Source organism: Pecten maximus, chromosome 5 (assembly GCF_902652985.1).
Source record: "Pecten maximus chromosome 5, xPecMax1.1, whole genome shotgun sequence".
Classification (NCBI taxonomy): Eukaryota; Metazoa; Mollusca; class Bivalvia; order Pectinida; family Pectinidae; genus Pecten; species Pecten maximus.
The window spans coordinates 10,193,852-10,221,249 of NC_047019.1; the positions used below are offsets into that span (position 1 = coordinate 10,193,852).

The 27,398-nt window shown below is 34.7% G+C and overlaps 1 protein-coding gene across 1 annotated transcript in view; it reads left to right on the forward strand.

The window, feature by feature from the left end:
* LOC117327111 (dynein heavy chain 5, axonemal-like) overlaps positions 1 to 27,398 on the forward strand; it is a 93,292-nt gene that overhangs the window by 23,320 nt on the left and 42,574 nt on the right. Inside the window, 28 exon segments of the mRNA XM_033883948.1 lie at positions 275 to 456; positions 900 to 1,019; positions 1,213 to 1,414; positions 1,739 to 1,834; positions 4,143 to 4,406; positions 4,855 to 4,920; positions 5,108 to 5,337; positions 6,174 to 6,325; positions 6,584 to 6,791; positions 7,461 to 7,681; positions 8,087 to 8,343; positions 9,744 to 9,752; positions 12,920 to 13,126; positions 13,712 to 13,792; positions 14,137 to 14,541; positions 15,029 to 15,147; positions 15,798 to 16,097; positions 16,416 to 16,656; positions 17,124 to 17,250; positions 17,592 to 17,818; positions 18,387 to 18,653; positions 19,185 to 19,313; positions 19,957 to 20,094; positions 20,469 to 20,693; positions 24,888 to 25,060; positions 25,719 to 25,897; positions 26,467 to 26,654; positions 26,846 to 27,040. Coding sequence (XP_033739839.1) covers positions 275 to 456; positions 900 to 1,019; positions 1,213 to 1,414; positions 1,739 to 1,834; positions 4,143 to 4,406; positions 4,855 to 4,920; positions 5,108 to 5,337; positions 6,174 to 6,325; positions 6,584 to 6,791; positions 7,461 to 7,681; positions 8,087 to 8,343; positions 9,744 to 9,752; positions 12,920 to 13,126; positions 13,712 to 13,792; positions 14,137 to 14,541; positions 15,029 to 15,147; positions 15,798 to 16,097; positions 16,416 to 16,656; positions 17,124 to 17,250; positions 17,592 to 17,818; positions 18,387 to 18,653; positions 19,185 to 19,313; positions 19,957 to 20,094; positions 20,469 to 20,693; positions 24,888 to 25,060; positions 25,719 to 25,897; positions 26,467 to 26,654; positions 26,846 to 27,040 — 5,208 coding nt within the window.

Below are 27,398 nucleotides of genomic sequence, written 5' to 3' on the forward strand. Positions count from 1 at the left end.
ATAGTTTTACCTCTTGACATTATTTGACCATGGTTTGACCACTTGATGTTGCTTGACCAAAGTTTAACCTCTTGATATTATTTGACCATAGTTTGACCACTTGACATATATTTGACCATAGTTTGACCTCTTGACATTATTTGATCATAATTTGACCCCTATGATGTTGTTTGACCACAGCTCGATCTTTTATGTTATTTGAGCTGAGTTTGACCTTTGAGGTTGTTTGACCACTCTGTTCATTGATTGACCATGTGACATTTATTTATGACAGGCTACTATGGTAGAGCACATTCCGAGCCTGATGAACGCCATTCGTATGATCTACAGCATCTCCCAGTACTACAACACGTCGGAGCGTATGACCTCCCTGTTTGTCAAGGTCACAAATCAGATGATCACAACGTGTAAAGCCTACATCATGCATGACGTGTCCAGGATATGGGATATTCCTAGGTCAGTTCAATGTGTAAATAAGTGTACTGTTTTATGATGTGAATTAGGTATTTTACAGAATGAAGTTTCGTCATGAGATCAAGGTCAAAGTATAAGTTTTTTTTACAGAATGTAGTTTCTGAGGTCAAGGTCAAAGTCCTTGTTACTAATATAGAATACAGAAATCCCTGGGACACAATCTGAAATATCGAGGATACACATAAGCAATTGCAAGCACACAATACATCTTTAATGACCTGTCATTGTTCTAATGATAAATAAGGATTTATATGAAATAAATATTTTGTGAAAATAAATACAAATGTAGTATGACTTGATAAATAGCAAAGTTAATTTGTGAATAGCTTAAAAGATGGCTATGTTACTATGATACAGCGGTATGAAAAATATTGCTAGTTATTATTGTTAGTAATATTTTGATATTTATTATTTTTTTTTATCAGGCCCGTCCTGCTACAGAGGCTGAATGAATGTACTCAACTGAATGATGAGTACCAGAAACAGTTTCAGAAGACAAAACAGAAGCTCCGTGACAATCCAAATGAACGCAAATTTGAGTTCAGGTAAATTTTTAGCAAAGCTGATACAATAATGTAAAATTTTGAACCAGATTTTTTTCCAACATTCAGATATATATTCATTTTTTATGTGTTTGACACAATCATTTTTTTTTGCTAAACAGTTGTCAATTTGATTGTCACTGTTGGGTCAATTATTCAATTGTTCAATATTGAGTTATCTTGTCTATTTTTTCAGTGAGAACTACATCTTTGGAAAGTTTGACACATTTTGCCGTCGCTTAGAGAGAATAGCTGATATGGTAAACACCATGGAGATGTTCTCTGGATTAAGCGATGTCAAAATTGAGGGGATTGAAAACATTGCGATCAAGTACAAGACAATTGTCGATCAAACGAGGAAGAAGAATTATGATGTACTTGACCACAGAAAAGGGGAGGTAAGCAAGAAATTGATCCTGACTTTATATTACTGAAAAACATTCTCTTGTGCTCAGGTAAAATATATTTTAAGCATAAGTCTTGTGGAAAAATATGTGGGATATTTCAAGAATTTAAAGGATATTTTGTCAGTACTTTTAGAATTACAGAATATTTAAAATCAGTGTTACATTACATTATGGTATTATATTCTAAAAAAAAAAAAGCAAAAAATGTAAATATTACAGTTAGATAAAAAGAACTTTGGAAAAGACAAAAACATATTTTGAGACACAAGGGGATTGGTACAATATTAATTGTACTTTGTTCTGACACTGTTTCAGTTTGACATGGACTACACAGAGTTCCGTAACCAGATTGAGGGGCTGAGGCTGATGATGCAGAATTTTATGGACACATGGTTCTCCAGGTCTCTCACGGTAAGCCATGACCTATGACCAATGACCTATGACATATGTGGGAATACACTTTTTAACATACATGGAAAGACAGTTCTTAACATACATAGAAATGCTCTTTTTAGTATGTGGGAAGACAGATGTGGTAATACAAATTTTAACATGCATGGGAATACACTTTTAACATACAGTGGAATGAGAATTTTAACATAAATGAGAATATGTTTCTTAACATATTTGGGAATTCAATTTTTAACACACATGGGAATGCAATTTTAACACGCATGGGAATACACTTTCAACATAAATGGGAATACACAAATAGGAATACACTTTCAACATAAATGGGAATACACAAATGGGAATACACTTTCAACATAAATGGGAATACACTTTTTAACATGAAATGGAATACACTTTTTAACATAAATGGGAATACCCTTTCAACATAAATGGGAATACACTTTTAACATAAATGGGAATACACTTTCAACATAAATGGGAATACACTTTCAACATAAATGGGAATTCACTTTTTAACACACATGGGAATACAATTTTTTAACATAAATGGGAATATACTTTTTCACAACATGTGCAAGGCCGAACTTTATTTATATATAGGTGATATAAACACCTCATGTATTTGTGAGTTTGAAATAGATACTGGTATGTGTACTTGTTTGTTTAATTGACTTTGTATGTTTACATGTTTACTAAAATTTAATGTCCAGTTTATTTGTTTGATTAGTAGAATTGTGTTTCTGTAACAAGAAATCTGTTTTTGTTTTGTTTCCTTTTAGAAGTCAGACCAAGAATATGTAGGTCCTGCATGTTTGGCAGGCTGTCATGTCTGTGTGTTCTAAATGTATCATGTATCCATTCCATGTTGTATGCATGTAATTGTAGTCGGTGTCACAAAAACATGTTAAAAATATTCATGAGCAATCAAAGTCCCATGTTGTATACTCATAATGTTTGAAAGACAGGAAACGTAAAAAAAAAAAACATTGTCTTTTATATTTTTGACTTTAAAATGTTTTGAAAGAACTCCCAACAGGCAGCTTTATAAGCTGCTGGAACGGCCATGTTGTTTACTACAAAATGTAAGCTAACGTTGGTCAAGGGAGATAACTACAAATTTTCAAGTATCACGATACAAATCAAGGATAGACGATGCATCGATGCACCACTCTCTGATCCAATACATCGATGCATTTGTGAATCGCTACACCATTAATAGTAATACACTAGTACTCTGATATATAGCGAAAGCTCCAGTTTATGTTTGAATGATCATTGTACTATTTATGTCATTGTACCAGGTCATATACACTGTGTTAAAATCCTGTGAAATCTATACTGTACCACTCCCTGTAGATCGTTGTTACAATGTCTGTCGAATGTTTGACTACACTACATTTGTTGACAATGTGCTTCCCATGTTTGTTTGTCCGTTTCTGTATATTTGTCGGTGAATACTTTGTTTTTGTCAGTAATTGTTACAAGTGAATTTTATTCATCACTAAATGATAAATACAATAATTTTTTTTTTTTTTAAATTGAAACTTTTTAGGTTCATATACTTCGCAGCAATCTTCTGAATGGATAAAAAGTGTCCAGACAAAGCTTAATTGTAATATCCTCGATATGTACAATTTAAAACTACCAACTCTTTGGTTTGAATGAGAGGTTTTTTGTTTTTACTACATCATCAGTCTAGCAAACTCCGAAGCATTCATATATCTGACTGTGAAATGACAATTTTCCTATGATGTACAGTGTATCAGAAATATGAATGAAAATACATGTCTGCTGGTGATGTTTAGTGAAAGTAATATAGAAATAACTACGGGTAGAAAAACCAGTATAGCCAGCAGGATCAATGGTGGACCATAATGAATGGGATATTTTGACTGTATTTATATAGAGAAAAAAATTGGTACATGAAAAAGATATTTTAAAAAGTTGGATATTTTACTATCTCAGGAATAGAACCTTAGAATTTGAAGGTTTTTTAAACGAAATGAACCAGATGATTCAGTGTATATCATTAAAAATTCACAGATAACAATTTTTCAACATTGGAAATTTGGGTAATCAGAAATTCCATACTAAATTAAGTGTAACATGCTGTTCTTTTAATTACTTTCACCTGGAGGTGAATTTGTAATTTTATTTTGGCAATTGTATATATTTTTTCATAAAAATAGAATATAAATTCATGATGAGCAGATTTGAAGCGCTTTTGCGACTTTTAAAACTAATTATCTGAGCAATGTAGTTTTTGAAGAAAAATATAATGATATAACTTTATTTTCTCCTGCAGACTGAGAAGTCTGTTGAGCTGCTGTTCAAGTTTGAGAACATTGGCGGTGCACAGCTTGACATGAACGAGAAGTATATGAAGGTACTAATGAACTATGGGAAAGATCTGGAATCCATCCGTAAGCTGTACCAGAAATACAAGGCCGAACCTCTCATTCCCCGAAACCTTCCCCCAGTCGCAGGGCGCATTGCCTGGGCACGACAACTTTACAGGAAGATTGAACACCCAATGAAAGTCTTCAAGACCAAGCCAGAAATCCTCAAGGTATTTATAGATTTAGAAACGTGAAATCCCCGAAATCCTCAAAATATTTATAGATTTAGAAACGTGAAATCCCCGAAATCCTCACAGTATTTATAGATTTTAAAATTTGAAATTCCCAAATCCTCAAGATATTTACAGATTTATACATGAAAAATGTTTGAAATTTTAATTTTTAGAATATTCAAAGGTAAGCCTTAAAAATATTTATTTGATTTTTTTTTTTTTTTTTGAAATTTGAACTTTCTGGTATGCTGAATATTTCATTTATTCAAATGAAATATTGAACTTTCTGGTATGCTGAATATTTCATTTATTCAAATGAAATATTCAGCATACCAGAAAGTTCAAATTTTAAAAGAATGACTGGAACAGCTAGCAAAACTTTAAAAGTATTGATATTGGGTAAATTTTTTTTTTTTGAATAATGAAATATGCTTCAATTTTACAGCATCCAGAGGCCAAGAAAATTGTCAGGAATTACAACAAAATGGCTGGTGTTCTCCTGGAGTATGAGGTAAGATTCAGAAATTTTATTTGAAAAGTTATTGAGCTTCTTAAATTATTTGTTTTAAGTTTTGTTTAGTTTAAAGCATTATTTCAGCTATATTTGACAGCTGAAACTTCAGAAGTATTTTTTGTTCATTGAGAACCTGTTATAAGTAGAGATGACTTGACTGTATATGAATGTCTCTGTTCCCCAGATGCTGTACCATCGTGGGTGGATGAGGGCCGTCGAGGCTGCGAAGGGAGGACTCAATGCCTCCCTACTTATTCGCCACCCAGATACTATGGATCTGCATGTGAACTTTGACCCCCAGGTCCTGGAGCTAATCCAGGAATCCAAGTGTTTACAAGCTCTGAACCTGGAAGTCCCGGAGGCTGCCAAGGCAATGATCGTCACTGAGGAGCAGATCAAAGCCAACGCTGTGTCGTAAGTACAATAATTATGTTATTTTAGTTCATTTACAAGCTATTTTGTTATCAGTTGTTCCTGTGATAATACCTTTTCCTTACCTGTTGCACTTGTTAAATATGAAGAGCCAGTTACAAAATCGAGACATATATCCTAATTGTTGTTTATTTGGTCAGGTAAAAGCTCCATCCATTTCACATAGATAGCAATGGTATATATAGCCCCATGCTTTTAAAATCCAATATTCTTTTAAAGAGATACAAATGGATTAGACCATCCTTGATAATATTCTATTTAACATCATTATACCATATTCATGTCTCCTTCTTCATTGATGCAGAATCGTCAATTTTAAAATAGTGAGCTAAAAGTGGTTCATAAATAAGCCCTCCCGAAAGTTTAATACTAAACTTTTTCAATAGGGGAGGGGGTTATTTTAGAGGAAATATGGTACTCAACTTTTACACCTTAGGGGAGGGGGCTTATTTTAGGATAAATATGGTACTAACCGTTCACACTAGGGGAGGGAGTTATTTTAGGGTAAATATGGTAACTTAACTTTTACACTAAGGGAGGGGGTGATTTTAGGGTAAATATGGTAACTTAACTTTTACACTAAGGGAGGGGGTGATTTTAGGGTAAATATGGTAACTTAACTTTTACACTAAGGGAGGGGGTTATTTTAGGGTAAATATGGTAACTTAACTTTTACACTAAGAGAGGGGGTTATTTTAGGGTAAACATGGTAACTTAACTTTTACACTAGGGGAGGGGTCTTAATTGACAATAAATACGGTAATAGTTAATTTTGCTATTCCTAAAAAGATAATAGAGCATGTGTTTGTGTTATCCAGTCTGCGTGAAATGTTGAACGAGTACCACCGTATTGTGGCTGAGATTCCCCAGGTGCTCCTGCCACTAATGCAGCCAATCAGAGACAAAGTGGAGGAGTCTCTGCTGCCCGGAGTTATTGCCCTTACCTGGTCTTCCCTGAACGTGGATGATTGTAAGTGTCTTAATTAGTCAGAGGTAATCATAGTGAGCATCATTTTGTAATCAAATACTTTTGATTGTGTCTGCATTAAATGAATCTTGTACTGAAAAAAACTATTAATAAAATAAAAAAAAAAAAAAAAAGTTTCGTATTTTGAAAAATTCTCCTGCAGTGATGTTTTGGCTAATTCTGTTAAATTTTTGACATGTATGGTTGTAATTATTAAGTGAAGTTTTACTCAGATGTTGACATATCGTCATGTTTGGACAGATATCACAGAAAACTACAAGATGATGACAGAGCTCGAGAAGTTGTCCAAGGTCGTGCGTGATATCCTGGAATGCAGGATAGAAGCTGTCCTACAGGACATGTCCGTGTCTGCACTCTGTGATCTTCCCGAAGATGAGGCTATCACCATGGAGAAATTCCTGGAAATAACCTCAGATGTTGTGGATGTGGCCTCAAAGCAATTGGCTGTGTGAGTAACTGGCTTTCTCACTTACGTCGAGGTTATATGTAGTGTGAATTTAACACTAATTAATTATTGTTACTACAGTTGTGTGAATTCAACAGAAGGAAAATTGAAAATGTCACTCACTGAAAGTCAGTAATAATTAGTAATTAGTATAGGTTTCCTCTCCGTCTGTCTGGTACAAATGTACATAATGCCAAATCCATTGACTTCATTCTTTGATGTATTTTGTACGCAATTATAAAGGACCATAATATCTCAGACAAGTTTGAGTTTCAAAGTTTTTTGGATCCAGGTCATGGTCACCTTCACCTTTTTTTTTTTTTTTAGAAAATCCTTATCAGCACTCTACTGGGTTCCTTTGAGGGATTTTCATTAGACTTCATACTTTTACTTACCATCATACTATCTCGTACAAATATGAGTGTCAGGGAATTTGGATCAAGGTCATTTTTAGAAAATCATTGTCGGTGTTCTAGAGGCTTCAGTCCTGAAAGTTCAGATACTTACAAAGAACCATTATAGCTAGCGGGGGCCGGTAGAGGACGTGCTTGTTTATGTAGAACCTTTCAGTACAAATCTGTTATAGTCTTAGCTGTTGAGATATTTAATAAATGTTTAGTCTTAGCTTTTGAGATAATAAAACATTGAATTGTACCTACACCATCATTGCAGTCAGAGTCAACTGGTTGAAAAAGCGGTGTATGAACTGACCAACACCCTGCGCATGACGTTGCCCGAACCCATTAGGGAAAGTCTTCACCCAGAGGAAGGGTACAGCTGTGCACAGCCCGACCCGAAAAACAAGAAGCAACGCTGCCAGGAGTGTCAGCCATGCTCTTACTACACTCTCCTCAACCATTTCACGCAGAGGAACACAGAAGCGCTTGTCAAATGTAGGTCACTGTGACTTAAGTTGACCACCCAGAACATCATTTATTACTTCAATTCCTCCCTTTTACATGTTTTGTAGCAGTCTCCCTGTTGTGAAGATATTGATTCAGAACATATAGCTTAACCTTGAGATTTTTGACAGTAGCCTAGTCAGGTGGTCAGCCACTGGTCATTGGTCAAGTTTGATACAATTTCACAGAAAATACTGACATTGGTACAATCATAGCTCCAAATCAAGTCTGACAGAAAGAGGGAAAAATAGAAGCAAAAACAAATACCTTTGTTAGTAATTATGGAAATTTCCCACAAATGTAACCAATTTTGCTTGATATATGTCCGCTGTATATCTGCAGAACTATCTTTAACTGTATAATTATTTGTTAGCTAATTCTGCCTCTGTTTTCCAGGTACTCGTCTGTCTTTGGATGCTATCAAGCGTCGACTTCAGACGTCTAACAAGTACACAACTGACGCTAATCGTGACGACACAAAGCCGCCCCTGTTCCGTGCGGACATCGTGCTGGCGATCCCCAATGTGGTAATGAAGCCAAGTCTGGATGACATTCAGTCATCTCTGAACAAGGCTGTCCAGATCATCCTCAAGACGTCGATGGACATCCCACAGTGGGAACATCTTGTCCTCCACCAGAGACAGCAGCAAAAGGTGTGTTCTCATTGGTTGACTGCAGGACATTTCTCATTGGTCAAAAAATACTACATTTCTATTGGTCCACAGTACTACATTCAGGAATAATTGTTCAGGGAGTTTTGGGCGTGGCTCATTATTTGACCGGCATATGGATAGATATATCAGGGGAATTGGGGGTGTGGCTCTTTTGTTTGATTGTCAGTCTCACTGAGTGGTGTGTGCTTATTGTCTCTAAGGAAAAGTATCTTTTATAATGATAATATATATATATATTAAGTATTTTTGAATCATTTCACATTTCAAGCAACATTAATATTCTGATATTTCTCCTTAACAGCTTTATAAATTTTATTTCTTAATATCAAAGTGTGTTTTTTTTCTAACTTTTTTTCCCTAATGTGAGATTTTCCTGATAAAGTTTCGATAAAAATTCTTTCAAATATTGTTACTTCAATCAGGTAGGTTGTAGTTAAGTTTATTTAATATTTTAAAATTTTTAACACTTATCTCCACCTTAGAAGACACAGTCTCGTTAAAGGACAAGGTATATTTTTAGCATTAGCAGGTGATAACGGATATATATTTAGTACTTTAGGTTCAATATCGCTCAGAACATAACTGCATGTAGAATCGTTTACTTAGATTTTATAGTCTGTATCACTGCGTTATTCTGTTGATATTTAATTAATATACGGTAATTTTAGTTACAACTTTCATAATATTGGATGTCTTTTAATTTTATTAATAAAATAATAATATTATAATTTTCAGGAATGAAATATAATCTTTACTAATATTTTTTGCAATCAAATATCTAGATTCATTGATATAAAGTTAATTTTCTAATCATGATAATGAAAATTCAGTTTTAATTCAGTTGTATTTAATAGTAACATAATAATAATTTACCTTTAAGTATCAAAAGATGGCTATTGAAATAACATGAAATAGTGGTAAGTCTCTAATGGTATTGACTTCATTGATTTTTTATAGTGGTTTGGATGACTATTAGTTGATAAGGTGTAGATAATACATAATGGGAGTAAAATTTCCAATTTTCTGAATAATTTTTTATAGAGATAATTGATTTGTCCATATATGCTAGAAGTTATCATCAGTAGCATCAGTAGACTAGTCATATTAATGTGTTTTTTTCAGAATTTAATGGCAGTACAGTTTTTTTTATGAATTATACAGTATTTTTATTTATTTCATTTCATATAATTAACATTATTAGATATTAATCATTGCCATTGAATTTTCATTCAGTTTATGGTAAAATGTTAATACTGTTAGATGAATTGATGTTTAATATGTGATAATCATTTGCATCAAACGATTTCACAACTACTACTACTAATTTAGTTTAATTAAATTTTTCCTTGATCTCTTTCGGAACATGTTGCGGGACACAGCGGTACCAGGTACCTTGCAATTTGTCACATTCATTTAACTGGTGACCTTGACCTTGTGTGATGGTCAGGCAACTTTTCTGCACTCTCCATACTCTTGGGTTTGCTTTGCCATGGGAAAAAATGACCAGAAAAAATGCTAGTTTCACTTTTGGTTCCGAGTTGTCTCCCTATGATTTGTTTTCACCTGTTGACACATTGTTTTTTTATTCATTTACATGAAAAAAAAATATTAAAATGAAAAAAATTGTTTTTATAGTAAAGAATTACATAAACATTTAGTTGATAATAGTTAACTCAAAACTGAAAATATACATGATGACATTGTCAAGAAAAAAAACTAAAAAAAAACCATCAAAGGGAGATAACCAGCTGTAACCTGAAATTTCAGTAGCTGGAGATAAAGTATAACTCATCCTTTTCTGATCCAGATCATTGTGTGGATAGAAAATATCATTAGATACTGTTTCTATTTAAGAATGTAGCCAGATCAATGTATAGTTGAAGGCTGTGACTTCCCATATAAAGACAAACTTCCTATATAAAGACTGTGACTTTCTATATAAAGACTGTGACTTCCTATGTAAAGACTGTGACTTCCTATATGAAGACTGTGACTTCCTATATAAAGATTGTGACTTCCAATATAAAGACTGTGACTTCCTATATAGACTGTGACTTCCTATATATAGACTGTGACTTCCTATATAAAGACTGTGACTTCCTATATACAGGCTGTGACTTCCTATATATAGACTGACTTCCTATATATAGACTGTGACTTCCTATATAAAGACTGTGACTTCCTATATAAAGACTGTGACTTCCTATATACAGGCTGTGACTTCCTATATATAGACTGACTTCCTATATAAAGGCTGTGACTTCCTATATATAGACTGTGACTTCCTATATATAGACTGTGACTTCCTATATAAAGACTGTGACTTCCTATATAGACTGTGACTTCCTATATATAGACGTTGACTTCCTATATATAGACTGTGACTTCCTATATAAAGACTGTGACTTCCTATATAAAGACTGTGACTTCCTATATAGACTGTGACTTCCTATATATAGACTGTGACTTCCTATATAAAGGCTGTGACTTCCTATATATAGACTGTGACTTCCTATATAGACTGTGACTTCCTATATATAGACTGTGACTTCCTATATAAAGGCTGTGATTTCCTATATAAAGACTGTGACTTCCTAGATAAACGTTGACTTCCTATATATAGACTGTGACTTTCTATATAAAGATTGTGACTTCCTATATATAGACTGTGACTTCCTATATAAAGACTGTGACTTCCTATATAAAGACTGTGACTTCCTATATAAAGACTGTGACTTCCTATATAAAGACTGTGACTTCCTATATAAAGACTGTGACTTCCTATATAAAGACTGTGACTTCCTTTATATAGACGTTGACTTTCTATATAAAGATTGTGACTTCCTATATAAAGACTGTGACTTCCTATATAAAGGCTGTGACTTCCTATATAAAGATTGTGACTTCCTATATAAAGACTTTGACTTCCTGTATAAAGACTGTGACTTCTTATATAAAGACTGTGACAACCTATATAAAGACTGTGACAACCTATATAGCATGTGACTTCCTATATAAAGACTGTTACTTCCTATATAGACTGTGACTTCCTATATAAAGATTGTGACTTCCTATATAGCATGTGACTTCCTATATAAAGACTGTGACTTCCTATATAGACTGTGACTTCCTATATAAAGACTGTGACTTCCTATATAAAGGCTGTGACTTCCTATATAAAGATTGTGACTTCCTGTATAAAGACTGTGACTTCCTATATAAAGGCTGTGACTTCCTATATAAAGACTGTGACTTCCTAGATAGCCTTTCACTTCCTATATTTCTACCAATACTGGCAATAGAAATGGTTATGGAGCACTTGAACTCTATTTCTTAGTAGGCAGCCAGTCAGTAGTGGCCAGTTGAATGTTTTAGTCAATGTTTGTAAATTATATAGATTCTGAACAGGATGCTCACAATGTTGATTTTCCTTTGTAAGTTTGAATGTATCTTGTCAGAAAGTCTTTGCAGAATTTCATTTTATCCATCACTATTTAATATAATTTAATATACAAGTTTCTTTGTGCTTTATCAACACGTATACAATTTTTCATCATCCCTGTATTAACTTTTCAGATGAAATAAAAGTTTCTTATGTAATAGGAAATATTAAATAATATAATGTAATTTTCCATCAATATTTTGTACTATATCACACAGTCTTTGCCTAACAAGGCCAGAATCTGTAATTTTCCTTTTCTATAGCATACCTCTTTATCTGGGATACAGCTGGTCTCTTTTTCTCCTTGTGTAATCTGTATCTGCTCAAACTAATCAGGAAAAAAAATAACTTGTTGACTTTTTCAACAGATGAACCCAGAACTATAGATTCATGTCCTGTCCACTGTCTGTAAACTTACCATTTCAATCTTCTTCTCAAGTTCCAGTTGTGGGATTCAGCTGAAACTAACCTGAAATGATCCCGAGATGGTTCTGACTAAATGTTACTAACAGGTTCAGTCAGGGATTGCTGGCATCGCCAACAGTACCACTATTATCACTATATACTTGCTATTGAGTATGTGTACTGTGGGTAGTGTTTTAAAAGTCAGATGACCATTAAGGCCCATGGGCTTCTTGTAGTTGAAATACATGTCGGGCAGAGTAATCTCCCTTGATGTATGCTGACGCTGACATTTTCAATGTCAAAAGAATTCTTGATAGCTATTAATGTAATCATCATTGTACAATGGGTCTTAATAATAAAGCTACTAGGACTAATACTACCACTATGAAAATTGTGTGGAGGAAATCCACATCTTTTTGTCACTATAGATATTCCAGCTAATAGTACCATTAAATTATGGCCTTTGTTATAATTGATATTCCCTGTCAGTATTTAACTTCCAGTTGATTATCTATTCATATAACTAATAACAATACAATACAAAAACAAGATATGTTTCAGCTTAACAGATTCAGTATTTTATTAAATTTCTATAAAAACTGAAACTTTATTATCTTTCCATTGACTAATCCTCCCCATGCTGATGGTTTATAATCAGATTGGATTTTTAACTTATCTCTAACACTGTCATTTTACCCAATCAAACAGGAGATGGACCAGGCTGCTGCTGCAGAGGCTGAGGAGGGGGCTAAGATCATGACTACCTCCCTTATAAAGCCACTTCACAAAATTATCAGTGAGCACAAGGATGTACAGAAAATCGTTATCCAGCTCAACTCCATCATCTCAACTTTCAAGGTTGAGGTCCAGGAAGTGCTAGAAAACTTCACCAAATATGCCCACTTGTGGGACAAGGTAATACATTCTTTATATCTGTTTATTTGAGGAACAAGAGACCTTCTCCAATTTTCGGGGCCGCGGTGGCCGAGTGGTTAAGCTGTCCCGACACTTAATCACGAATCCTCCACCTCTGGGTTGCGAGTTCAAAACTTATGTGGGGCAGTTGCCAGGTACTGACCATAGGCCGGTGGTTTGTCTGCGGGTACTCCGGCTTTCCTCCACCTGCAAAAGCTGGCACGTCCTTAAATGACCCTGGCTGTTAATAGGACGTTAAAAAAAAATAAAAAAATTCTAATTTGCCCTCTTGTAGGTTAAGCTAAGAAGCCTGTTCCAATTACACATATGGCCATTTGTAAGGACATCAAGGATTTTTTTTAAATGAAAAATAAAAGTGAAAGAAAAAAAATGTAAAGCTTGTCCGCTTTTGTGATTTAATCAAAGAAAACATTATCAATTGGTGGTATATATGGTCACACAAAAAAAAATTTTTCACTAGATATGTTGTGGAGAACAACTATGAAATGTTCCCATCCACATATACAAGTTATCAGTATTGTGTTTCTGCTGATATTGCTATGTAATGACATTTTTGTTTGACAGGAACCTGTCGCTTCAGTGAAGGAGTTCATGGAGGCTAACCCCATCCTTACAGAGATTGAAGCACAGATCAAGTTCTACCAAGTAAGTCTAATTGCTTTCAGACTGTCAAAGGAATGTGTGGTTAACTTCATGAGACTTAACTTTCCCGGGTAGTTTTTTGTGCATAAACACCTTATATTCCTATTCAATTGTTTCATCCCATACACATCATATATTTACATGTATAATTTTTTTTTTATCAATTTAACTTTTAAAATATGTTGGAATTGTCATTGCTTACTCATATACTCAATAGAAAATTTGAAATGACTCTTTCATATTAACATTAATTTTAAATGTGGTATTTAAAAGTGAAAAAAAAATTGTTTATTAACATTAATTTCATATGTAGTATTTGAAAATATAAAGTTTTGGTTGTGTTTCAGAAACTGGAAACAGACATTGAAGAGATGCAGTATAGTTACCGTGTGGGTTCCGTAATGTTTGTGACTGACCCTCTTAAACTGGCTCTCATCACCGAGGCCAAGAACTGGAAAATGGCATATGCTAAAGCACTCAATGAGAAATGTGCCGGTGAAATGGACGAAATTCTTGATTTTATTGACTCTCTTACCAAGAGACTTTCACGTCCGGTCAAAGATTTGGATGATGTACGTGCAGAAATGGCCGCCCTCGCTGAGATACGTGAGGCGGAGATCCGAATCGATATGACTATCACGCCAGTAGAGGAGTCTTATGCCATGCTGAACAGATACAACATCTTCTTCAATGATGGAAATGCGGAGCGAGTAGATTCCTTGTCCTACGGATGGAAGAAGTTGATAGCACAGGTAATGTATTCATATACTCATGTATACCTACAAACATATTTAGTAAATTTTAAATAATTTTTATTTTGATGTAAATATCAGTAAAACGGATTGAAGACATTTGCAAATTGAAGAAAACCTAATGAATGCAAATGTGAATATTCTTGATATCTACAATATGATTTTTTTTTTTTTTTTTTCCCAATAATTTTTTTTTCTTTTCTTGATATTCATTAATGCATGGTTGTGTATTTTTCCACAAATAACCCCAACTCTGAGATAGATCTTCTGTAGTATTTTAACATGCATAGTAGAAACTCGAGCCAAATGTAGGAGGAGTATTATTCATACAAATAACTTCTTCTCCAACTTTACCACAGTGGCATTTGAGGATGAATACAGCATTTGGAATAAAATTACATGTATACCAGATAAGATTAACACTAGATATATTGTAGGCTGATGGAATTGTGCAATCACTTATCCAAATCTTGTTTCTGCACCACAGAGCCAGCAAGTGCAGAACTACTTACTAGAGATCCAACCGAAATTCAAGTCGGACCTCCTGGCAGGTGTCGAGACCTTCATCAAGTCATCCAATGAATTCTCCAATGACTACAATACAGCGTAGGCATTTCTTACAATTATAGCCTTTTGGTAAGGTCAATATATGGTTTTATTAACCTGGAAAAAAAAATTTGACAGAGGACGAAAATATCAAACGACCCGACTTAGAGGAGGAGGGGCTAAAGTAATCATGTCAAAGGCTTGCAACGTGATAGCTTATTATAAATACACCACCATGGTATTGTAATATATTTGATAATTGTTCTACACATGGCTAGAATTTAGTTGTCATTAGTCAGCGTTACAGGGTCAGAGGTCACAATTGGTCAACTTAAGATGAAGGTAAATTTTAATTTTTTTGGTAGGCTTATTCTGATTTTATCTTATTGATGGTCATTTTGAAACTTGGAATGAATGTTTTTCTTGGTAATTGATTTTATTTACAAAAAAAGTGTTAGATGAATTTAACCTAAATGTATATGCTTGTGTCCAATTTAATATTAGTGCTAAATATTTAACTTAAATGTATATGCTTGTGTCCAATTTAATATTAGTGCTAAATATTTAACCTAAATGTATATGCTTGTGTCCAATTTAATATTAGTGCTAAATATTTAACCTAAATGTATATGCTTGTGTCCAATTTAATATTAGTGCTAAATGATTACATATACATGTATTATGTTTTAAAAGTAAAAATTTGTCTACAGCGGTCCTATGGAAGACGGGATTGCTCCTCGAGAAGCTTCTGATCGTCTCAACATCTACCAGGCCCGATTTGATGAACTGTGGAGAAAGTATGTTACATACAATGGAGGAGAGGAACTGTTTGGCCTGCCAGTTACCCAGTATCCCGATCTACAGAGGATACGCAAGGAGCTCAATCTGCTCCAGAAACTCTATTCCCTCTACAACATTGTACTGGAGAATGTCAATGGCTACAATGACATCGCCTGGGTCGAGATTGACATTGAGAAAATTAACAATGAACTCCTGGACTTCCAAAACAAGTAAAATATATTTTGTCTTGGTTATGTGAAGTGAAATTTTCAGACATATTGAATTTTTTTTGTATCACAGCTGCACGCGAGAAGGCTGTAAAATTGTTCAGAAAGCTTATTTAAATTACATATTTGTAACCTGGAGATATTTTTTCTGTAGATTTGCCAAATTGAACCTTGCCATCTTTGCCATCCATGTAAATACCACATTACTAAATAGATATTTTGTAACATTACAAGTGTTCATCTTTATTGAGCAATTTCTAGATTATTTAATACCTATGTTGACCTCCATGGAAGTAATTAAATTTATTTTTTCGCTTTTAGATGCCGGAAGTTGCCCAAGGCCCTGAAGGAATGGCAGGCCTATGAGGAATTGAAGAAGACAATTGATGACTTCAACGAGACTTGTCCTCTCCTCGAGATGATGGCGAACAAAGCCATGATGCCACGTCACTGGGAGCGCCTTGCTCAGATCACGGGACACACTTTCGACGTCGATGCCGACAACTTTCTGCTCCGTAACCTAATGGAGGCTCCACTGCTGGAGAACAAGGAAGACATAGAGGTGAGAAGGATGTCCTAAGGACATGTTATGGAGGCACAGTGGTCGAGTGGTAGGCTGCAGGGGTACTTCAGCGAAGGGTCGCTAGTTCGAGTTCAGGCACAGGCGCTGTGTCGCATCTGGCTGTATGCTCCCCATGAACTTTTAGAAAGACATTGGCTGGCTGCTAATTAAAGGCCCAATAACCACGGATACTAATTTCTAAACTGCTTTGAGAAGGCTGTGTTGCTGTGATATAGCAGTATATTAAACTCCAAATTATTATTTTTTAATATTTTACTTGGTGAGACAGCATTTCCACTGTGTTAAAAAGGAGAATGTCATTTTGTACATGGATTGGTATATATGTATGTGAGGGATTCTTCAGCTGAATGTTAATAAATTTAATTTGTCTGATATAATTTCATGCCACTAGATGTTAATGGGTGATACAGCTACATGGTAAATCACATCTTCGTTTCTTTTCATAGGATGTGTGTATCTCGGCGGTGAAAGAGAAGGACATTGAAGCCAAGCTGAAGGGTGTGGTCAATGACTGGAGTGGCCAGAACTTTCAGTTCTCTGGCTTCAAGAACAGGGGAGAACTTCTCCTGAAAGGTACATCAAATTAACTGTTTTCCTTAATTTTTTAACAACTGCTTGTCAATTAGTTTAAAGCTTGCGCAAGTGGCACCTCCCCTTCTGTGGAATTCTAGTTTTAAGTACAAGAAGTATGGGATGTACATATTGTTTGATTTAATATAAGAACATGGAGGGTGAGGCTGGGGGTTGGGGAAGTATTCATGTTTTAATTCAACAGACAATGTTAGGATTTTCTAAATACATGATGTTTTGCAGTTTGAAGTTGTTCGTTTTATATAAAATTGAGACACCTGCTGTCTTCATGCCTAGATAGCGCAAAGCCTAAATTAATAGCAATTCTGTATTCTTCGTGACAGGTGACACAACGTCTGAGACGGTGGCATTGATGGAAGACAGCTTGATGGTTCTCGGATCGTTGCTAAGCAACAGATACAATGCTCCATTCAAACCAAGGATCCAGGAATGGGTGCAGAAACTGACGGGGACGACGGAGATTATAGAGAACTGGCTTGTGGTGCAGAACTTGTGGATTTATCTCGAGGCTGTGTTTGTGGGCGGTGATATCGCCAAACAGTTGCCACAGGTAATCTTCACTGACAGAACGTGGAAATGATTTGTTAAGTGGAACTGGGGTCACTCATAAGATTATATATCCATATTTGGTCATTACTACAGACAAAATATGGAATTTATTACGTCAGTATATCTCACTCAGTAGATATACATTCTAAGTTAGGTAATATTTCAAGATATCTTTTTCATGTCTCTGCTGTGAAGTGGATAGAAGAATATGTTGTTATATATTGGCACTGATCAGAAAACAAGATGGCTGACAAGCAGCCATTTAGAATTTTGACTGTTGAAGATTGTTATCACTATGTTCTCATAAGTTCTTCTTGAATCTTTCTCATATTTCACCTATTTTTTCCACTTGGTCCCTAGTTGTGCATGTTCCATTTTTAGTCCTTCATTGATATTTCTTGAATTACATTTAGATTTATTTGTGTTTTATTAGTTAAGTTTGTAACTCTATTTCTTAGAGAATTCTTCCAATGAAGGTAGTTTGATGATGTGTGCTATGATCTCATGGAAATCTCTTGTTAAAATTTTGTGTTTCAATTTCCCTTATCCTTCTGATCACTCCAATATAGGAAGCCAAGCGTTTCAGTAACATTGACAAGTCATGGATGAAGATCATGCAGCGAGCTCACGAGAATTCTAACGTCGTGACGTGCTGTGTTGGGGACGATACTCTGATGCAGTTACTCCCCCATCTACTGGAACAGCTGGAGATCTGTCAGAAATCTCTCACAGGATACCTAGAGAAGAAACGTCTCATCTTCCCAAGATTCTTCTTCGTCTCCGACCCTGCCCTGCTCGAAATTCTTGGGCAGGCTAGTGACTCACACACAATTCAGGTACAGACAACAATATGTCGTGGAATTTATTTCTCCTGAAAATAAGCCCTAGTTATCCTGAAAATAAGCCCCCTTTCCATTGTGTAAAAAAATAGTATCATATTCTATCTTAACACAAGACCTTCACTTAGTATAAAAGTTGAGTATAAAGTGTGGAAATGGTTCATTTGTGAACCAATTTTAGGTCACTATTTTGATTTTGATGATTCTGCAAAATTGAAGAATCAGACTTATTTGTTGGCAGGCGCTTACGTAAAAATATGATGACAATGTCATGGTTCTTTTTAATAATTTGAGCCAATGTTTTGTTTCTGTATTTTTTCATGATAATTAATTGAGGGGGAAAATAATAGATGTTTCCATTGTTTAAGATGTGAATTCTAAAGAAACAATGCCATGAAGTCTCCTGGCATCAAAATGCTACAGGTGTTTGGGAAATATGATTAGCAGGGTAGTTTTCTGTTAATCCTTGTGTGACCTAAGGTTGGACATCTTCATTGTGTTAACACCTGATGGCTGCTCTCCTTTCAGAATCATCTGTTGTCTGTGTTTGACAACACCAGACTTGTGACATTTGACGAGAAAGTCTACGATAAGATTCTCTCCCTCAACTCCCAGGAGGGAGAGAACGTGCCGCTGGAGGAACCTGTTAATGCGCAGGTAAGCCGTACACATCATAATACCTGTGATATGATTTATTCTGCTCCACCTTTCCTGGAAATTTCACTATAAACTTTTTTTTTCAAAGATTCATAGATTAATTAGTGCATAAAACAAAAAACAACATGAAATAGATTTTATACGATAATATAGAATTGAATATTTATTAGTTCTCAGAAATATCTGCTTATATTATTCTGCTGTTGAAACAGCAAATAGGTAAAAAAAATTTGCTGTCAAATATGTCAAATTTTCAAGTGAACTATTGCAACAAACATTTCATTGACTAAGCACTGTGAGCTCTTAGTTGGCAATATGGGCCAGTTCGTTTATGCGGACAAACCGGTTCGTCAGTTTTTAAAATTAATGTAATATTTCACACATATATCTTGACGGACCTGAAAATGTTAATATAGGCCTTGGAAGTCTTTGTCAAGGCTCAACTGAAAACAATATAAAATCACTATGTCTTTATTTCATAAACGAACAACACCGGACCTACTCAGGTTCAACCAAACGATAACAGCCTAGCTATGTTAGGTCCAAGGGAGGTAACTGCTACAGGCGGAAGGCATTGTGTATAAACTTGTTTATTGATAAAAACTTAACTAAATTGTTTGTTTACTTGTTTACCTTTGTGTAGGGTAATGTGGAGATCTGGCTGGGCGACCTGTTAAAGTGTTCCAGAAGGTCTGTCCATTCAGTTATCCGATCCGCTTCCGTATCCATCTCGGATTCCAACTTCAAACTTGTGGAGTTTGAAAACATGTTCCCAGCACAGGTGAGACAATGTTAATCATAATATTTATTTTAATTACTGTGTTTCAAATACTTTTGATATAACGTAGTTTTCTTTACTTTTAAGTTGGAAAAAATATTGCTGTTAATATACACAAACTTTAACATACCATGTAACATAAACAAAAATCTGATCTACACAATTTCATTTATTATTATTTTGATTTTCATAAGTTTGTTTTAATTTTCTTTGTCTTCACAGTTCCCTTTATAAGTTAGATCTCACCAGAAATGAAAAAAAGGACAAACAGATGATTGATAGACAAGAATTAATTACCCAGTTCAATTACTATTGGTATAATTTGATAATGATTGTGTCCACTGATTGGTTTAATTTCCGTTGTGCGTGTTGTATAGGTCGGACTCTTAGGCCTGCAGATGATTTGGACGAGGGATTCAGAGGACGCCCTTAATAATGCCCGCACAGACAAGAAAATCATGGTCAACACCAATCAGAAGTTCCTTGACATCCTGAACGAGCTCATCGCCATGACAACCGAGGATTTGACGAAAATTGAGAGGACAAAATACGAAACTCTCATTACTATTCATGTGCATCAAAAGGACATCTTTGACGACCTGGTAAAACGATAGCTCTACTGCCTTGTTGTCAGGCAATCTGTTTCACAGAAATTTCATTGAAGGTCAAGGATGAATTTGAAAAAAATTCATCTGAAGAGCTTTGTGTAAAATTCCTGTGAAGTTAAGATTACTTGTACGACATATTTCGGTGGCTAAATGGCCTTAAAATACTGTTGGTCTGCAATTGATCTTTTAAGCAACAAAACAATTTTCTTTTTACATAATTTGGGGCTATTTGAAATTTAATTTTTATTTATAAAAAATATTTATAATACGAATATATGTTTATGCGTTAAAGGACATCCTGTTGAACTTAATAGAATAATAAAGGTTTAAGATCAAAGAAATCATAAGGATTAAATGAATATTTGTTGAAAATAATTTGATATAAAAACATAACTTAAACAAATATCTTTAGATTCAGCAATTAGATATTGTCTTATAGTATTTCTAAGTGCCATTTAGCAGTTGCATTTATGAAGAGAATCCAGTGAAATGGAATATACAGTTGATGTTTTACCAGAGATATTTTATGTTAATGTAAGTGTCTCTACCAGGAGTCGGCAAAAATGAAAATTGCAAATGATATTTTTTTAAGGATAGAGAAATTTATAATGATGAGAGTGACTCTAATGGTTGTAGCTAGCTATGAATCCAGGAAGATGCTTACATCAGCAAAGAATTATTCTGGTATTTCTCAAAAAGAACAATTCGAAATCTCTTCAAGAAATGTTGGATACAATTTTATTTATATTAGTCAGTTATAAACCTGGAATGTGAATTGCCTAGTTAAGCTTCAGTTTATGCCTGTCTAGGTGAGAGTGGTCTCCCTTTGGTCTTGATGACTTGACTTCAACATGCTTCCCTTACCTACAAATTACGCATTTGTTCCACAAGTGTGTAAAATTTGTGTAAAATCTGTAAAATAGAAATAAATGCAATTTTTACATAAACACGTATAAAGCTTTGCGTGAAAATTTATGTAAAATTCTCGTAGTTTGGACTTTGCCATTTTTAAATGCGTAAAAAGTGTGGAATATATAGACATGGATTATTTCCCTAATTTCAACTGTTGACCCGTAAAACAAGCGGAAATGAGGACTTAGAAAAATGACTTGATTCATATGGTCTGTGAGTCTAATGTGTCAGTTCTTATATTCTGTAGATTTAAATGATGATTATCTCCCCTTGTCAGTAAGTCTTGATGAGGACAGATATACAATGTAAAAATAGTAGTAGTTATCTTCCTTCTTGATCGCACAATGTCTTTGACAGGAAATATATAGATACGATAAATCCCTCAATGAGCACTGTTTGTAATTATTCTTTTTGGTAAACCAGATATTGAATGACAGTAAATGTAGTCTCCTCTTGTTAGTATCAATTTTAAACAGTATTTGTCTAAGGTCAAGCTGAGGTCAGACTTCAGCATGATAGTAAGTGTGACCTCTCCTTGTAGATATCAACATTGGGAGTAATTAACTAAGGTCAATTCCGAGGTCAGAGTGACCTCCCCTTGTATATATTAACATTGAGAGTAATTAACTAAGGTGAATCCGAGTCAGAGTGACCTCCCCTTGTAGATATTAACACTGAGAGTGATTAACTTAAGTCAATCCGAGGTCAGAGTGACCTCCCCTTGTAGATATTAACACTGAAAGTAATTAACTAAGGTCAATTCCAAGGTCAGAGTGACCTCCCCTTGTAGATATTAACACTGAGAGTGATTAACTTAAGTCAATCCGAGGTAAGAGTGACCTCCCCTTGTATATATTAACACTGAGAGTAACTAACTAAGGTCAATCTGAGGTCAGAGTGACCTCCCCTTTCGGTTACCGACACTGACAGTATACTTAGGATGTCAAACTGAGATAGACATTTAGCACAATTTCAAGAGTGATCTTCCCTGGTGGTTATTGACAAAATACCTATCTATGGTAAAGCTCGGAAGACTTGAAGTCTAAAATGAAAGTTACCTCCCCTTTTCAAATTCAACCGCTATGCATTCAGCTGAAGCTTCTAACAAAGGCATTTTGTATACAGGGTGATGATTGGCTGTCCTCTAGCCTTCGGGCTGGCAGTAATTTATCTGTTTATCAGTAATGTTGTACCAGGTTGCTAGCCGGATGTACATGTTACAGCATATGGGTGTCACAGGTATCAAGCCTACTTCAGGGACAATGCCCATGTCTCGCAGAAGTTGAGCTTGTTCTGTTGTTCATATATGGTGTACTTCACAAGTTATTAACAATTTTACATTCAGGACCAGTTATATTTAATCCTAAGAAATCACATATTCAACAGATATAGATTTTGTTTTAATCTTTTTTTTTTAAAGATATATTTATCAAACCTTTTATGAGAACAAATATATAAACAGTAAAACCCCGCTAGCTCAAACACCAAGTGATTATGTCAATAGTCGGAGGAATATGAGGTATTAGAATTATCAGAGGTTTGCCATGATGTAAGATAGCCATACTGATCATACGCATGTGTACAGCAACCACAATGTAAAACATTGCGCTGTATGGTAAATCTTATTGATAGTTTTGATTCATAGTGATTTTAGATGCATATTATTGAAAAGAAGGATGTTCAATTTGAATAAAATTGAAACTTTAAATTATTTCAATAACTTAAAGATAAAATCTGCACAGTAGTCAGCCAGTTTAAAAAACAACATGTGTGTCCAAAACTCCAAAAAGCCTACCTTAATATCTGCCATACAAATACAATCGTTCATGGTTAATTAGGATTGATGGAAATACAAAAATGAGTATGAATGCAATCTGATCTACAGTATAATGATAGAAATTAATTATCATGTTAGCTATGTGGACCGTAATACTCTGTTAATTCTCTCGATATTGTCATTCAGTAATTTTTACACAGAAATGTAGCTTTCGTTTTAACAATACATACCTATTCGAAAGTCAGCCATAAAACCTATATATTTGACAGTTGAATTAACACTTTTAACTAGCTAGTGTCGGTATGTAATCACACCGCCATCAATCCGGTAATTATCGTCCGTCTTAACCCGACACATGTATAAACACTTTGAGATTTCCTGTGGTACCCCAAGGATTTTAAAAAAAAATGGCGGCTCCTGGTCGATGAATGGGTAGGTTTAATGTGAATAAAGGGAGGGCGGTATATAATAGGGATATTAAGGTTTTCGACGAATAGTGGTGCAAGTTATCCGAGGTTGATTTACAATAACATTATTAGAACATGGTCGGGACCAAGTGAGGAAATAGGGGGGTATTTGAGGAATGTGGGTTCGAGTAAGTGAGGTTTTACTGTATATATATATGTATATTATTATATTTTATGTATATGATTAAATTTATTTTCATGTTAATAAGTAAAGTTATATATTGTATCAATAGCACTCGTACACTATTATCAGTGGTAATTGTGATATCACTTATGCACCAGTACGCTGTAGTACAGTTTCTATTGCTCCTGCTGAAGTCGCACACATCAGACTATTTATTTGTTGATTTCAATAATATTGAGACGCCTTAAACTGAATTAATAACTTCTCATATCAGATTTTAAGGGATAAATTTTAAAAAATTTGAGATTAGAAATATTTTAGATTTTATATTTTCCATCTAGATTTTAGTTTGAATTGTCATCTTAAATATGTGTTGGATTTGTTTAGTTTCAGATTTAAGTAATTTTGAAAAAAAGTTTCTTAAGATTTATATCCATTACACGCACCAGTTAATTGTCTTAGAGTTATCTCCCTTACATATTTCGTTTGTTAGGAAGTATTTTACCTGTACTTTATAAAAACTAACCTGTCAATAAGCAATGGATAAGTAAAAGTTGATGCTCATTATTATGGAGAAGGCATATTTACCAGGTATATGTACGGTCTAGATTTTTCTGTATCGTAAATAGCTTGACATACATGTACACTTATTTACTCATATTTTCTGTTCCTGTTTTTTTGAAAAGAACATATGCTATATATAACGTAACTGAAAAATGTTATGACATCTTAAAATAAACCAATTTGAAGGATATTTATGTCGCCACATCATGGTCATCAGATAATATGAACAACAATCATGTGTGCTGAAATAAAAATACAATTTTTAAATCCATAAAAAAGTTTCAGAATAATATCAGTTGATCCTTGATTTCTTTGTATTCATGTCTTGTGGTAATTTTTTCCAGGTGAAAATGCACATCCGTTCCCCTGGAGACTTCGAGTGGCTGAAGCAGTCTCGTTTCTACTTCAAAGAGGATACCGACCAATGTATCATCTCTATTACTGATGTTGATTTCATCTACCAGAACGAGTTCTTAGGGTGTACCGAACGTCTGGTCATCACCCCACTTACTGACAGGTAAAAATGGCCTGCTGGTGATCAATGCATTCACAATTTTATTCTGTTGTGTGAAAATCAATGCGTTCACAATTTTATTCTGTCATATGAAAACCATTCTGAAAGTGTTGACACATCAAAATGTTTAAAAAGATATTCTTGGAAAAAAGTTTGAACAAAATAATTTGCGCTATCTGCACATTATATTTCCCGGACTATTAACATAGTTTATGAGGTATAATATTTAGCCTCACACCAGAACTACCAGAGAGACTGGACGAGTCCATCTTCTATCATTGTGTCACTTTTTCCGGAATCTTGTACACACATGAAATTATGTACTGGGGTACCTCTTGGGATATATTTATAATGACATGTCATGTTTTGAAATCACATTCTAAAGTCTTGTTTCCCTGCTATTTATACAGAGTTGTAGCCCTTTATTTCACTTTTTCTGTATCTACTTATATATTCTATAGTCTTCATTTAACAAATACTGCCTTTCAATGTCTTAGGACAGCAAACAGTTCTCATTCTCATATTCAGAAATATGCCATGTATTTCTTTTATACGGAAAATTTTCCTCTGCACCTCTTTGATAACTTTTCTATGTTATTAAAACTGATGTTTCCTGTGAGGTTTATTTGCTTCATCTTTATAACAAAATTGTGCTTTGCAGATGTTACATCACTTTGTCCCAGGCCCTAGGCATGTCGCTCGGTGGGGCCCCGGCTGGCCCTGCGGGTACAGGCAAGACAGAGACTACCAAGGACATGGGACGTTGCCTCGGAAAATATGTAGTCGTCTTCAACTGCTCCGATCAGATGGACTACAGAGGTCTTGGTCGTATCTACAAAGGTCAGTTTCGACATGAACTTCTATGTGCTCTTAGGCTCAATTTCTGTTACTGGGTGCAATTGCACTTTTCGAAGATAATGGTATTTGAGTAACCCAAAAAATATTTTCTCAAATTTTTGAGCTTGAGGAATGTTTTTGGGGTGTTACCAATCAAGCGTATCCTGTCAGGTAATGACCTGGCATTGCTTTAGAAGTGAATTTTAAGAGGCTTTTAAGTTTACTGAAGCAATATTTGAAAATAGTTGTCATTAATGCGTAGTGTTGTTCAGTATTGGAAAGCAATTGGCATTAGATTTGATAATCAATATTTTTATGTTATGAGAGAATCATAATTTTTTTGTACAGTAAAACCAATATACCCTCTGTATTCTGACATCTTGTTCTATCTAACGATTCTTTAATATCTAAACTTACGAATAAAAAACCTGTCTTTTTTCTGTGCTTTTGACTTTTCTGTCCAAATAGGTTAATGCATCCAGCAGGGTGTCAGATTAGAGTTTGTGGTTATATTAACTATAAATATGGATTCCTCGTACAATTATCATAATTTATGTTTAATGATATTATAGGTTTGGCACAGTCGGGCTCGTGGGGCTGCTTTGACGAGTTTAATCGTATTGAGCTTCCTGTGCTGTCTGTGGCCGCCCAGCAGATCGCCATTGTACTACAGTGTAAGAAAGAACGTAAACCCAACTTCATTTTCACTGACGGGGACAATGTAGACATGGACACCGAGTTTGGCATCTTTTTGACCATGGTGAGAAGATACCTTCCATAATGTAGCTGTGTGCAAAATTTACAAAAAAAAATTAAATTTGAACCCAGCCTAAATTTTGCTGGTCAATATTTGTGTGGCAGAATTCAGAAAATTTGAACCCAGTCTAAATTTTACTGGTCAATATTTGTGTGGCAGAATTCAGATTAAGTTTGCCTTTGTTTGTATTACAGAACCCAGGTTATGCTGGTCGACAGGAGTTGCCAGAGAATCTCAAAATCAACTTCCGTACCGTGGCCATGATGGTGCCAGACAGAGCTATCATTATCCGTGTCAAGCTGGCCAGTTGTGGTTTCATGCAGAACATTGTGCTCTCCAAGAAATTCTTCACGCTCTACAAGCTTTGTGAGGAACAGCTCACCAAACAGGTACCTTTCAGTTACCTGTACATGAAAATTGAATATAGTCTTTGAGAATTAAAACTTTCAGAAATATACCTTTTGGGGATGTTAAATACAAAAGCATGGAAATATTTCAAGTTCTGTATTTTATCATACTCGTTCACATACTGTAAACATTGTTATCTTCGCAGGGGTTTATTTTGCGGATTTTGATATGTAAACTATACAAATGGGGGTAATTTTCGAAATTCATCCACTTTCATTTGTAGTTAGAGCTGATTATGAAAATCGATATCAAAATAATATGCGTGGGGGAAATTTTCACGAACAAAAGGACTCTGCGTAATTATTAGTTTGAACAAATTTTAGAACTTCAAAGAACATT